Raw genomic sequence first — 14,930 nt, 5'->3', positions numbered from 1 at the left:
CACTCTAGTTTCACTCTTGTAACACCAATCTTTTAATGGAATGTCATTAATTAGTCTGTCAATGATGTATATTAAAATTATCATAAGCACAAAACATGGAAGGCAAACATTTTCTATTAGGTAGAACCGAGAGGCTCTGAAATAACCTTTTTTCAAACACGTAAAAGATTCAGTTTAAGATTTATTTGCATCTTAGTTACAAGTTTAAAAACTTGCTTTAAACTCAGGATCACAAATGAATTTCCTTTACTATATTGATCTGTAGGTCTCTGTTCATAAACATGAACTAGCAAAAACAAATTTACTATAAAATGAAATAGGGTTTGTATAAATTCAGGAAAACGACAGATGCCAGTCACGACTGCATATGTGTACATATTTCTATATTGTGGTCTGTTTACACAAAGTTCCATCATTTATGTTGAAGAGACTCTACCAAAATTTTACGCTGCTGCACTGACATTGAGCTGTACATTTTCACTGGGTCGGCATGTCCAACAGGTCAAAACGAGCTCAAAACAAAGTGCACGATGTGCCCTGATTGGTGCGCTTTCTTCAAGCTTCTTTAGTTTTGACATGTTACGTTTTTATGCACACATAAACTGAAAGGAATGACAGATTTCGCAAAATGTAGTGGAGCAAAAAGTAAGATATTTGACTTTGAAATGTAGTGCAGTGAAAGTAAAAAATCGACAAAAATGGAAAAACTTCAGTAAAGTACAGATACACAAAAAAAACTACTTAAGTACAGGAACTAATTACATTTACTTCATTACTGTCCACCACTGAATTTGTCACATCAAGTAGTTGAATGAATCCATCTTTTCACAGGAAAGTCTTTTCCAGCATGCTTCATTACTGCTGAGTGCAATAAAGGCTGGCCATTTTCATCAGCTTTGGACAGATGTCCTTTTTTCTCCCTGTGACTTCTGCAAAGAGGCTTTACAAAGTATATATTATTTCTGAAACGAATACCACTTCAGTATTAGTGTACCTCAATGGAAGGGCATGATCTGAGTAAATCTGAGATTTGACTAGATTGTTATTGTTTATCCCCTTAAACTGTATGGGACTGTATGTGAGTCTACATTCAAGGCCCATACTGTCACATCTATATTGCTTATGTATAATTTTCATTGTAGTTCCTGAATAATTTGATGAATCCTCATGTCCAAAATAACCACTTTATAGGAGAAGCAAAAAACCTTTTAAAGGGGAACTCCATCTGTTTTTCAAAATTTCTGCATAGTTAAGTGGTTGAGATGTAATCGAAGTTGTCTGTGTTTTGATGTGCAATGGTTTCTTTGCAATGGTGGTGATAGGAACCAGCGGTCACAATGTTTGCAATACAAATGTAGCCATTTTATTTACTGTCCAAAACCACCAGTAAACCTACACTTGTCAGCTGAATTTGTTTATGTAATGTATGGTAAAACACTGGTAAATCTAAAAAAATAATAATTTTTGCCTCACCACACACTAAATATACTCCACCGTGAATGGATTTTAAAATCACTGAAAAGTGTCACTTTAGAACGTTGTGATGTTACAAGCATCCTCCATGAAATACCAGCATTCAAGTTAGAGGAAACATTGTTGGCTTACCATCTAAGATAAAATCAACAAGTGTCAGAAGATCACTGTGTCTGCTATGGAGATGCTGATAACCACTGTGAAGAGGTGTGTACATACGGTAAACTTAACTTAGCAGAGGCCGGAAGAGAACCTTGAACTGTGAGAATTCACAGGTCAGTGTTTGGACTTTCCTTTATAATGCAAATAGTTTACTTATGTAAGTTTTCAATGCCTTCATGGCTTCAATTTTCTGCTCATGCACCTATCATGAAAGGTTAAAAGTGTAAATTATTCTTACTTTATTTAGCCAATTTTCAATCAAAGGCACCAAGTGTCAATAAGTCACGCCACAAAGGTCATAAAGCATCAGCACACAGGCATGCAGTTAGTCACCTGTACTAAAAATAGGCTACCACAATTGAAATGAACCAGCTGGTAAATTAGTAGAGTGAAATAACTTCAGTAATATCATGTCATAATAGAAATGACTCCTTTTTACTCAGTCCACTGCCCTGAATGGGGAACAATCAGCAAACTTCTAGGAATCTCCTAAATCTATCTATCTAAATCTGTCTCTAATGAGACAGCGGACCACTTCCTTAAAGAAAAATAGGCTTCATTTCCTTCTTCTGGCTACTGCTACCTAAATAAAGGATGTACAGGAAACTAAAATGGACGGTAGCTTTTATCATTTTACAAGGAAGAAAATGTTACAAAGAAAACCAAACCCAGTGCCCATACAGAAAAAAATATATTGTTGAGGTTAAATACATTGCAGTCCATGTCAAAATACATTCCAAACTTTTAAATGTATTTCACATTTTCAAATACATTTATTTTATGGGGAAATATTACACCTAGAAATGTACCACACAAAAATAAATGTATGTGAATGTATTTATCACATTCATTTGAAAATATATGAAAGTAACCCAAATGCTTGTGTAACACACTTTACTGTTTGGAATAACTTCTGAAATGAATTTGTATTCCAGTGTATTCATTTTAAATATTAGCAAATGAACCTTGGCAAAAGAACATGGCAAAAGTAAGTGTTGCAGGTGTTAATATACTGTGAAAACGTAGTTATGATTTCATGCACTATATTTCCAAAAATATTCACTCACCCATCCAAATAATTTCATTCAGGTGTTCCAATCACCTCCATGGCCGCAGGTGTATAAACCAAGCACGTAGACCTGCAGACTGCATTTACAAACATTTACAAACATTTGTGAGATGTGTTCTCTGGAGTGACGTATCACACTCCTCCATCTGTCAATCTGATGGATGATTCTGGATTTGGCGATTTGGTTGCCAGGAGAACAGTACTTGTCTGACTGCACTGTGCCAAGTGTAAAGTTTGGTGGAGGGGGGATTGTGGTGTGGTGTTGTTTTTCAGGAGTTGGGCTCGGCCCCTTAGTTCCAGTGAAAGGAGCTCTTAATGTTTCAGAAGACCAAGAGATTTTGGACAATTTCATGCGCCCAACTTTGTGTGAACAGTTCGGGGACGGCCCCTTCCTGTTCCAACATGACTGTGCAACAGTGCACCAAGCAAGGTCCATAAAGACATGAATGAGTGAGTTTGGTGTGGAAGAACTTCAGTCGAGTGAATACTTTTGGAAATATAGTGCATCTTGTTTATTTGAAAAACATCTTGTTTATTTGAAATACATTTGGTGTGAGTGATGTATTACCACATACATACATGATTAATCAAAATACAATGCAAATTTAGCTATATCTGTAATCTTTGTTTAAATTACACATGATTGAAAATACAATAACAAATATAAATGCTGTTTAAAAATATATTTAACAAATACATTTTTGGCCATTTTTATTCATTGCAAAAATATATTTGATAAATACATTTGTAATATATTTTTTCATACTATGAGTTCATACTTGAATGCAGCAGGGTAGTGATTTAGTGATTGGTTCATGGCTTTTTTTATTGCTATTCAGAACTTGGGCTAAACATAGAGCATATTTGTCTTGCTTCTTCTGAAAATAAAGGTTAAACTTTTGATAAAAGTGCCATAAAGACACTTCTTTGAAAAACCTTTGACCTTTTTTTTGCCATAATTTGAAAATACCAGCCACCCTTTATATTATATAAAAACCTCATGATAAATGGACCAGCAGAAATGTTCCATGATTACATGAAACAGAATCTTGTTACATTACCTTCATTAAAAGTTCAGAAAAAATTTCCCCTCTCCTGAAAGTTTCCATTTTGTTCATTTAAGGTTTTTTTCAGATGGCTGTACGTGATGTTGTATTATTTTCCATGTTGTTTGTTGATGTTGATGAAGTAAGGTAATACTCTAGAACAGGCAGTCTGCTATGTAAAAGAATGAAGAAAAATGTAATTTATGTTTTCTTTTTGGCAGTGTACAATTACACTAGGAGAAAATTAGTAAAATGAAAAAAAAAAAACAAAGGTATGAACATCCTCTTGCTGTCTTCACTGACGTGTTTCCCTATGTGATGTAAAAGAAGTGAAACTAATTGAGCAGAGATTCCAGAGTTTGACAATCAGGAACCAAGATGCTAATAATGAAAGTTATTTCCTCCCACTTGGAATGATGCCCAATGTTATGAGGCAGAACTCGTCCTGCCCCAAAATCTGAAGGAGCAGCCTATAAAAGGTTTCAAGTCGGCAAATGCTTGCAATGGGTTGCCAGCATTGTTAGTAGGTACTGAAGAAAGCCTGCTACCTGAACGGTGTAAAGGTAAAATGATTTTTCATTTTCTTTGTTTTATAGTCTGGATCTAAATAACACGATTAATTATGTTCTATATTGTAGAATAGACTTAAATGATAATGACATATTAATGACAAATGACATCTTTTCTAAACTGCATTAAATATATTTCTTTTTTAACCTATCAACAGATTCATCATCACAGTGACCTTATATTTTAATTAAGTATGGGGAAGAAGATCATTGAGGACAGTGGAGAGGAGCTTCCTCAGACTCAGGCTAATAAGGTGAGTAAAGAATTTGAAGACTTTTGAAGTTGGTCACTCTCTGTGCTAGACACTGCGAATGATGGACCCTGTATGAAGAGGTGTTTTGTTGATGTCCAGTTAGTGGTAAATGCAAAATAAAGTAGCTTTGCCAATACAGCAACAGGCTATAAAATCAAGAGGTAATAAAAGAAGCATGAAAGTGACATAGTAAATAAAATAAATGTTAGTAAATGTAATGTAATTGAATAGAAAAATAAGATGAAATGAAAATACCTTCATTTAGCACAGCCGTGCCTAATGAGGAGTTGCAAGCCAGTGCTAAATAAGCCGTCGAGGACTTGTTTGGTTTAAATATGTAAATAAAGCATGTTTGTTCTCTCACACTGGTGTTTGTGTGTGTCTCTGAGCTCGTGTTGGGTTACCTGGTCAGTGTGCGTCGGCCCCTTCCCTGGCCGAGCCGTAAAGCATATGAAAACAATGAGGTTTTAAACCAGGTATTAACAGTGACTAGATGTGAGACACATCTTAAGTCTTTTGGAAGTTAGTTGCAGCTTTGGATAACAGTTTCCTAATGAAGTCACCTTGTTATACTAGTTTACCAGCTTTGTTTAATTCAGCTTATCATAATATTTCACAGCAGGTGTCTAATTTTTGGGTCTATGTGTTTTTATAAATTTTTATATATACATTTGTTCATGCACATTTACACACTTGTTAAAACCTGTTTGTTGGCTTAATGGTTATCGTCTCCTTCAGGTCAGGGAGAACAAGATCAGTCGATGCCCAATGGCAATACATATGAAGAACTTTCAGAGTGATTCCAGCCACCAGGACACACTTTATCACAGAGCCATCAAGGTATGGTCTACATGTTTTATAATGTAGAGTCAAAAAAATAAATAAAAAAGTTTTTTTTTAATTTTATATCTGGCATACCTTGTATAGCAGCGTAATCTAAAAACAGGGAGCTGCTTTAAAAAAGCTAAATCACATTTTAAAAACTTTTATTTAAAAGACTTATTTTGTATGTGTTCTGAAACTCAGAATATCTGACAAAATGTTCTGTTTACTCTTTCAGAATCATCTCTGTAGACCCAAAGTGTGTGAAGGCTCAATTATGAATCCAAAAAGTTTAATCCGCAGCCCCTCTGTTGCTCCACTGGCCCCCAACGAGCTTCTCGCTCAAGCCATCGACTTCATCAACCAGTACTACAAATCCTTCAAAATGTAGGCCTCCTTTAACTTCACATCTGCTTATGAATTACTTTGCAGTTTGAATTATTAGGCAAAGCTGTTTTTGATTTGACTGTAAACGCAGGTCTAAAATAGAGGAGCACTTGGCCCGTGTTGATGAGGTGGCCCGAGAGATTGATGACACAGGAACCTATCAGCTCACCACAGAGGAACTGACCTTCGGAGCCAAACAGGCCTGGAGGAATGCTCCGAGGTGCATTGGCAGGATTCAGTGGTCCAATTTACAGGTACCAGATATTTTTTTGCCTTTATGAAACTTTTATACCTTCTAGCAGGTTATGCATCAAGTCAAATCAAGTCAAGAAGCTTTTATTTTCATTCCATCTATGTACAAGTAGACAGTGGAGTGAAATTACGTTCCTGCAGGACCATGGTGCAACATGGAACAAAATGGAACAAAAAAAAATCATTATATGTGAATAACAGCATGAAATGTTTTCCTCTACAGCTGTTTGATGCTCGCAAATGCAAGACTGCCAAGGAAATGTTCCAGTTCCTGTGTTCTCACATAAAGTTTGCCACAAATGGAGGCAATTTAAGGTGAAATGTTTTGCCTTGTCTAATGTAATATGATATAGTTCAATGTCTAAGAACAATATTTACCTCTGTTATTTATGTCTTTATTTTACAGATCAGCCATCACTGTGTTTCCACAAAGAAGTGACGGAGAGCATGATTTCCGTGTCTGGAACAGTCAGCTCATCAGATATGCTGGCTATCAGATGGAAGACGGCAGCGTGATAGGGGATCCTGCTAATGTGGAATTCACAGAGGTATCCGTATTAAGACACAGTTCAACTGATTGTCTTTTTTTGTTATAACACAAGGCCATTTCTTCATATCAAATTGGCCCAGTGTATTACTTTGCTGAAATGCCACGTCTCTGCATTCCAACAGCTTTGTGTCCAGCTTGGATGGACACCAAAGTATGGCCTCTTTGATGTGTTGCCACTGATCCTGCAGGCTAATGGAGAGGATCCAGAACTATTTGAGATTCCTCCAGAGTTGATTCTAGAGGTTCAAATGGAGCACCCTCAGTAAGTGCACACAGATGCTGTCAGTTAGAATCAAATAGTGTTATTGGTCTTTGGATATTCCTAGTGACAAGTTACACGTTGATAAGGAGTTATCAGCTGAGGAGTTATCAACATGTGCATTATCGTCAGTGATATCTCACATCTAACATCCATACTAACGTGATGAATTTTATTTTATTCAGGTATGAGTGGTTCAAAGATCTGAACCTCAGGTGGTATGCAGTGCCTGCTGTGGCCAACATGTTGCTGGAGATTGGTGGTCTTGAGTTTACAGCATGCCCCTTCAATGGCTGGTACATGGGCACTGAGATCGGCGTGAGGGACTTCTGTGATCCACAGCGCTACAACATTCTGGAGGTCATTTCAGCACTTCATTTCACTAGTACAATGTGGAGTGGAGGGTGATATTTAGGTTATGATATTTACTCATTTCTACTTTTGTTGCTTTGTGTTCTACAGAAAGTTGGTCAACATATGGGCTTGGAGACACACAAGCTGTCTTCCCTGTGGAAGGATGAGGCTCTGGTTGTCATCAACGTTGCTGTGATTCACAGTTTCCAGGTACAGTGTCTATGTGCTGATACTCCTGTGAGCAAAGCAAATGCAAAGCTCACATTTATTACTAAGTTGCATGAAAGTTTGGATGCAGTTCCTACATTTGGATGTATATTACATGCACAAAAAAGTGGGATATTGAAAATATATTACAAAATGTACTAATATTGTTGAATACAGTGATGACATAAAGCATATTTCTTAATAATAGAGAATGGTGCACTTATCAGAAATTGTAAAAGTAGTTCTCAGGTTTCAAATTCATCTTTGTATTATGGTGCAGAAAAATAAGGTGACCATCACTGACCACCACTCTGCGGCTGAGTCCTTCATGAAGCACATGGAGACTGAAGTGCGTCTGCGTGGGGGCTGTCCCGCTGACTGGGTGTGGCTGGTGCCGCCCATGTCCGGCTCTCTGACCCCAGTGTTCCACCAGGAGATGATCAGTTACATCCTCTCCCCATTCTTCTACTACCAGGTATCACTCTCTCCATCCTTTGAGGAAAAGATTTAGAATCACAATAAATTTAGGGGATCATTTGAGCTTATTTCTCAATATGATGCCCTCATATGATGTCAAAAAATAACACTGGTACGTGTATTTAGAGAAGGATGCATCCAAATCTATGTCAGTATGTTCTGTATGTGTGTTTTCCTTATGCTTACTTGCTTTGTTGCTGTTTTAAAGAATGACCCTTGGTTAACATATGTCTGGAAAGATGAGGAGAAAGGACTGAAGAAGCGGAAAAGAATCAGCTTCAAAGCACTGACAAAGTAAGACACCATAATGCTGTATGTTCTGAAATGATGCTATTTCTTTTGCTCTTTAATCATTTTATTTGATGACTTTTCAATTAAATACATTAATGATACTGACCACATTGTAATTTCTTGTTCTCTGCCTCACCAGGGCTGTGGTCTTCTCACAAATACTCATGCTAAAGGCTTTGGAAAAGAGAGTGCCTTGCACCATTCTTTATGCCACTGAAACGGGAAAATCACAGACTTTTGCCAAGAAGCTCAAGTCAATGCTCAGCTGCGCCTTCAGCCCCAGGGTAAGAGAATCACCCAATAAGATACATCCTTTCTAGATTCTCATTAAGGTTCTTTTGAATTTGAGTTATTTGAGGTTTTATAACCTGATTGAGAGGCAGTTCAGAGATCTGAGAAATATCACCTAAATGCTAAATAAATATTTATTAATACAGCTGCTCTGCATGGAGGACTACAATTTCAGAGAGCTTGAGAAAGAGCATCTCCTGATGGTGGTAACCAGCACCTTTGGCAATGGAGAATCACCAGGAAATGGAGAGGTATGGACCAATTTTCTAAGTACTGGTTGCTTTATTATAAGTCCATATTTATATGTTAAGTCCAAATTTCCAGTAGATTTCCAGTAGGCCACATCAGGGCAGCAGCTTAATTATAAATACTCACTTCTCCAGGAACCCAAAGGAAAGGCATGGTGCTTGATATAACCTAGTGAGGTGATTAGATGCACCTGCAAGAGCCTAGAGATTATCAGTGGTTCCTACAGCAACCTCATTTAATGTTTTTTTGTGTGTGTTTAGCAGAGAGTGTAAGGGCTAAGATGCTTTGAAAACTTAAATGCAGGACTAAACAGTTGGGGGTTTAAAGTGACATTAATCACAATGCTTTGTATGAAAGAATAGAACAAGAATTAACACTTAATTGTCCTTGATAAAGAAAACATTTAAGAAAATCTGTGGATTCTGCGCAAATCTAAGCAGAAATAATCTTGCATATATTTTTAAAATGCATACTAGGGGTCCTTTGATATTAAGAGGACCCTAAGCGACTGCTTAAACCACATATAACAAGAAGCAGCCCTGCAGATATTCCAGATAGACCTATGCTAGGAACATTAGATATAGGCAATATAGATGTGTTTAACTTCATAATATTTTTCTTCCTTCTGCAGACTTTCCAGAAGCAGCTCATGAGCATGAAAACCCTCCAGAACAGCATCAGGTTAGTACTGAGTAGAGCTGACCCAGATGGTCAAAACCACAACCAGCAACTGCAGAAAAGAACTGTTCTGACTTCATTTCATAATGCAGGTACTGCGTTTTCGGCCTGGGTTCTCGAATGTACCCGCAGTTTTGTGCGTTTGCCCATGCTGTGGATGACAAGCTTGCAGAGTTGGGAGCCAAGTGTGTGACCGCCATAGGAGAGGGAGATGAGCTGAATGGGCAGGAGGAGGCTTTCTCCGCCTGGGCTTGCACTGCATTCAAGGTTAGTGAGGACTAATGATTTTTATTGCCAACTGAACATCAGCACATTCAGTTATAACTGCATTTGACTCTTTCTGAAAATTGTCTCTAGGCTGCGTGTAAGGAGTTTGGCATTGAGGGTCAGTTATCAGGAGCTGAGCATCTAACAGACAACTGGGACCCTCAGAAGCATAGAGTTCAACCGGACAGCGCAAACCTGGACCACATCTCAGGTAACCCTGCCGACATTATCTACAGCAAAATATAGCAAACCTCCTCTCAGTATGCTCTGATGTTTGCCAGAAATTTTATGCACATTCACACACTACCAATGACCAATTATAACAGGGTCAACATTTCATTTCCCTGCACCTACAAAACTCCTTCATGTAATTACATTCTTTAATTTGTGAATCTTTTATAAGCTATATATCTCAGAGTGGTATAAACTGTGGGCTATGGGTTGGTGATGTGATAGTATGTGATAAATGTTAGTAGTCCTTGTATTTGTGATGTATATGAAGGAAACTTCTAGACATTTTGTCTATTCTCACAGCTCTCTCAGCGCTGCACTCTAAGACGGTGTTCTCCATGAAACTGAAGAGGAGGAAGAACCTCCAGTGCCCTCAGTCAAGGTTTGCTCTTAGTCCTGACACTATCAGATAAATGCTCCTGTACTGGTTTTGAAGGATGTTATTCCAGTTTTAAATCACAAATTTTCACTGGTTTATCTTGTTTCTTGCACATGTTTTCAGACGCTCTACTATTCTGGTAGAGCTGGAGGTTGATGGAGGAAAAGAAGTTCTGAATTATGCTCCAGGAGACCATGTGGGCGTTTTCCCAGGGAATTCACCTGAGATGGTTACTGGCATTTTGAAGCACCTCCCCAGTGCCCCTCCCACCAGTCAGAGCCTCCGCCTTGAGCACCTCCTTGACTCCTCTGGTAATAGTCTATCTATGTACTATTCTCCATCCAGAAATGTATTCTTTCTTGGCATTTGTAGACAATGAAGTTTAATTAGCAAGCTAGCTAAAACAAAGCTGGTGAGCTTTTGTCTTTTTATCAGTTTATCGATTACATATTTATCCCCCTCAGAATTTTGCTAACTTTCTCTAAAGCTTGTCCAATCATGTTACAGTTGCTACAAAAGAATGCATTTGTATGGATAAGTTAATTGTCACATACCGGATTTACTTGTAAACATGTTAAACCCTGTTCGAGTTAAAAACAGTTACCATTCACTCCCCAGTCCATGCTGCAAAAACAGCCTGTTTTGATTTCACTGTTTTTTGTGATGTCACAAATACCACCTATTCAACTTGATGTGTTTCAGCTTCACCCATTCAAACTGAAATTATAAGATGTATTTCATCTCAGACTGCTTTTTGAATGAGGCACAACACAGTGCAGCCAATCAGAACAGAGGTTATTTACATATATCAGTCTGGGCGCAGTAGCAAATGTAGTCTGTTTAATTCTAGGGATTAAGGAGAAGTTGGAAAATGATCATGTGAAAATGAACTATGACTGTTTTTGTTTCATACAAATGTTGTACATGAAACTCAAGTAAAGAGACTAAATGCAAGAGAAACATAAGTTATGGGCCCTTTAATAATCAAGCACTGGAGAATACCAGTACCTAACCAGGGATCCTTTCTGTTGTTTCCTGCAGGAGGTGCAGGATGGCAGATCAATGATCGCATCCCAGCATGCTCGCTGACCCAGGCTCTTACGTACCTCCTGGATATCACCACTCCACCTTCCCAAGGCTTCCTGCGCAAACTCTCACAAATGACCAAGAACAAAGATGACCGACAAAGCCTGCTGGCTTTAGCTTCGGTAAGATAAGCCTGTATTGAATGACTGAAGAATACAGGCTTCATCATTAAAGGAATATTTCAGAATAATTCAGTCTAACCACTGTCTGTGACTTCTATATCGTACCATTGATCATAGACTTCAATGCATTCCATTGTACCTTTCTGGAGAAGTAGTCTGAGGAATAAATGATAGAGATCTACAGCTAAAATGACCAAAAAATGTTTTTTTAAAGAATTCCTAAAAGTGTTATACAAAGAAATGTTTACTGATAGAATTCACCAACTGTCCAACTGCTTTTTTTGTGTGTGTGAAGAGGCTTTCTGTTCTTTATTAAGTGCAGGGAAATGTGATGTAATCATTATTCATGGTGATCAACTGTATGGTACATATGCAGCAGATAGCGTTTCAGCTGGAAAACACTGGGCTGCTCTTCTGAAAATGTTAGCATAGGTCTAAGATGTTGTGGCATCTTTCTGCAGGACTTCAAGAGTTACTCAGAATGGAAGGAATTCCATAGGCCCAACTTTTTGGAGGTTCTGGAGGAGTTCCCTTCCCTGGAGGTCTCTCCAGCCTTCCTCCTTAGTCAGCTGCCCCTGCTGAAGCCCCGCCTCTACTCTGTCAGCTCCTCCCCTGACCTCCACCCCCATGAGCTGCACCTTACTGTGTCTGTGGTCAACTACCACACCCAAGGTACAGAAAATTCTATTCTGTTGTAGCTTCCATGCACAACTTAAATAGGAGAGTGATGTAGTCTAGGCTGACAAAACACACTGGAAAACTACTTAATTAACACCCTAAGATTTTTCTTTTCTCTACACAGATGGACAGGGCCCTCTGCATCATGGTGTCTGCAGCACATGGCTCAACACCCTCAAAGAAGGACAGACGGTTCCCTGTTTTATTCATGGGTACTTACCTGAATGCCTCCATACTTTGGCTGGTTTCTTAGACATGAATTAGACTCAGGCTTGGACTTCATTGTAATGTCAATGACGTTTCACCATTAAAAGTCCATTTTAATTTAGGCTTGGGTTTATTCTGTGTCTGGGAAGCAAATGTGCATTTAATAACGTTTAAGCATGTTTGGCATCAATAATAAAAAAACTGTGTATTTTCCTTAATATATATCTGTTACTGTTTTATCTGTTATCTATTTCAGGTCCAGTGGGTTCCACCTTCCACCAGATCCCACCACTCCTACTATCCTAATCGGAGCTGGCAGTGGCATTGCCCCTTTCCGCAGCTTCTGGCAGCAGCGCTTCCATGACATGAAAAAGACAGGTAGTCACAGCTCTGTACTTAGAGAGAAGCAGTTTGAAATCTAAAATACAGACAAAAAACAATTAATTAATTATTAAAAGTCCTATAACTTAGTTTTCTTGTATGGAATCTATTCCCCTGAGGTTCACTTATAACTTTTGTTTGTACTGAAAACAGCCTTAATGAAATGATGACCTTGTAAATGAACTCACAAACATGTTATACTTATAAAATATGTTGCGTTTATTAAATTGTTTCATTGCAGGTCTGAAAGAGAGTCCAATGATGCTGGTGTTTGGCTGTCGTGATGCAGACACAGATCATCTGTATAAGGAGGAAACTTTTAACATGAGAGAAAACGGCATCCTGAAGAGCATCACTCCAGCGTATTCTCGCCAGTCTGGTCACCTCAAGGTATTTCTCCCACATCATGCCTCACCAACAACAACTTCTGAACCACCAACTCAGTCAACTTACATATTTTGTTGATTTTTTAATGGAAAGTAAGTTTACAAATCCTCTACAGACGAGAAACTTGCCACATGCATGTTTTATTTACTTTTCACAAATGTTGAGACAGAGGACAAGCACTTGTTTTGACTTCAGTAATCAACAATTTAATCAGGGGCGCCCAAACTTTTGCATCTGACTGTATATATGATAGAGATTAATTGTTTCTACATTTTTTCCTTTTACTCAAAATGTAGCTGATCAGCCACCACTTGTTTAGCATCTGAATTCTGCTTCATTAGATTTGCACTGGAGCTATAAGTTAAAGCAGCTAGCGCTGATAATAGAATGTAAGTTTATAGCCAACAATTAGCATCACATCATCAGCTTATGTGCTTTTTGACACTATTTGACATATTGTATCTATAAAAGCAGGTAAACTCAGGCGTCAGGATGCTACTACTGTTTTATCCATCTGACTTTTTGTGTCTAGATAACACTATGCCATACATGGCTCCACTTTAAACTGAAAAAGCTCCAGATTATGTAGTTTTTCAGCTTGTCCAGTTGAAAAGTGTGGTTGCTTATATTGCATCATCTTTTCATCAAAATGTGCAGCCATGCTTTAAATGGCATAGTAACACAGCACAAGAGAAAGGACATCAGAGCTTATTCTGAAACCTCATCGAGAACTGTAAACATGTGCTTATTAATCAGAATGTCTCACTGAATTCCTTTAACTGTACCATTTAAAGGGCCCATCTCATGAAAAACTGATCTTTCCTTTTAATGAAAGAGTTTGATGTAGTGTATAAGCATTGTTAAAGTTCTAAAATACACTGTTCACTCCCCAGTTCATATATGACAACTGAGCTGCAGAAACACCCTGGCTTGAATTCGTTGTTTTTGTGACATCACAAGAACCAGTGTTTTTAAATATAAGTATAATTAGAATTTAGCCTAAAGCAGTTTAGCTCATATTCATGTTGACATTATAAGAAGCGTTTCAGCCCAGACTGCTTTTAGAATATGCCACAATGCAGAGCAGCCCAATGAAATGGAGCATACTTGCATATATCAGTCTTAAAGTCGCAGTAACCAAAATAACCTGTTTAAATCCACAGGACAAAATCAGATCGGAAAATAGTTGTTTATCATTATAATTCAGGGATTGGAATTATTTAGCGCATAAAACCTCACATGTAATGCATGAAATACAAAGAAAAGGTTGGATATGGGCCATTTAATGCAGTTATCACATTAAAACGTGGTATCAATTAAAGGACACATAGTTTAACTACCCTTAATAATTACCCTTTTGGTCCAGGTATACGTTCAAGACGTCCTGAAGAAGCAGCTTAGTGAGGAGGTTTGGCAGGCCCTGCAGAACGCCGGTCATGTGTATGTGTGTGGGGGCATGAACATGGCCCGGGACATAGCTCACACCCTACAGGAGATCGTGGTCAGTCAGCTGGGCGTAACTTTGACAGAGGCTGGGGAATATCTGGAACGACTCAAGGTGACCACTCATGTCGTTACTGACCTGCTTAATGTGCAGATGCTGAATGTTCCTCAGGCTAAATTCACAGATGATTTTATCTGTTCCCTTCACAGGCTGAGAAGAGGTACCATGAGGACATCTTTGGAGCATAGATCTGCTCTCAGTCAGATTGTTTAAAAAAAGTCAATTAAGGTCTTTTTTGTAAATCTGAGATTTATTTATTTGTTCTTGTATATAGCCCCCCCCCCCAACCCCCCTTACT

At 38.2% G+C, this 14,930-nt stretch overlaps 1 protein-coding gene across 1 annotated transcript; it reads left to right on the top strand.

The window, feature by feature from the left end:
- The first annotated feature begins 4,262 nt into the window (after window positions 1-4,262).
- LOC108432978 (nitric oxide synthase, inducible) lies at window positions 4,263-14,930 on the top strand. The gene is made up of 26 exons (XM_017707175.1): window positions 4,263-4,313; window positions 4,478-4,573; window positions 5,312-5,413; window positions 5,634-5,782; window positions 5,874-6,036; window positions 6,258-6,349; window positions 6,441-6,582; window positions 6,707-6,846; window positions 7,029-7,203; window positions 7,306-7,407; window positions 7,685-7,879; window positions 8,090-8,175; window positions 8,312-8,456; window positions 8,610-8,714; window positions 9,344-9,393; window positions 9,483-9,657; window positions 9,748-9,868; window positions 10,192-10,270; window positions 10,391-10,578; window positions 11,309-11,475; window positions 11,937-12,147; window positions 12,278-12,365; window positions 12,617-12,738; window positions 12,983-13,131; window positions 14,495-14,686; window positions 14,782-14,930. Exons 2-26 carry the CDS (start codon window positions 4,514-4,516, stop codon window positions 14,818-14,820), a joined length of 3,237 nt encoding a protein of 1,078 aa, XP_017562664.1. The 5' UTR covers window positions 4,263-4,313; window positions 4,478-4,513; the 3' UTR covers window positions 14,821-14,930.

Source organism: Pygocentrus nattereri, chromosome 17 (genome assembly GCF_015220715.1).
Source record: "Pygocentrus nattereri isolate fPygNat1 chromosome 17, fPygNat1.pri, whole genome shotgun sequence".
Lineage (NCBI taxonomy): Eukaryota > Metazoa > Chordata > Actinopteri > Characiformes > Serrasalmidae > Pygocentrus > Pygocentrus nattereri.
This window is presented reverse-complemented; position numbering and strand designations above follow the sequence as displayed.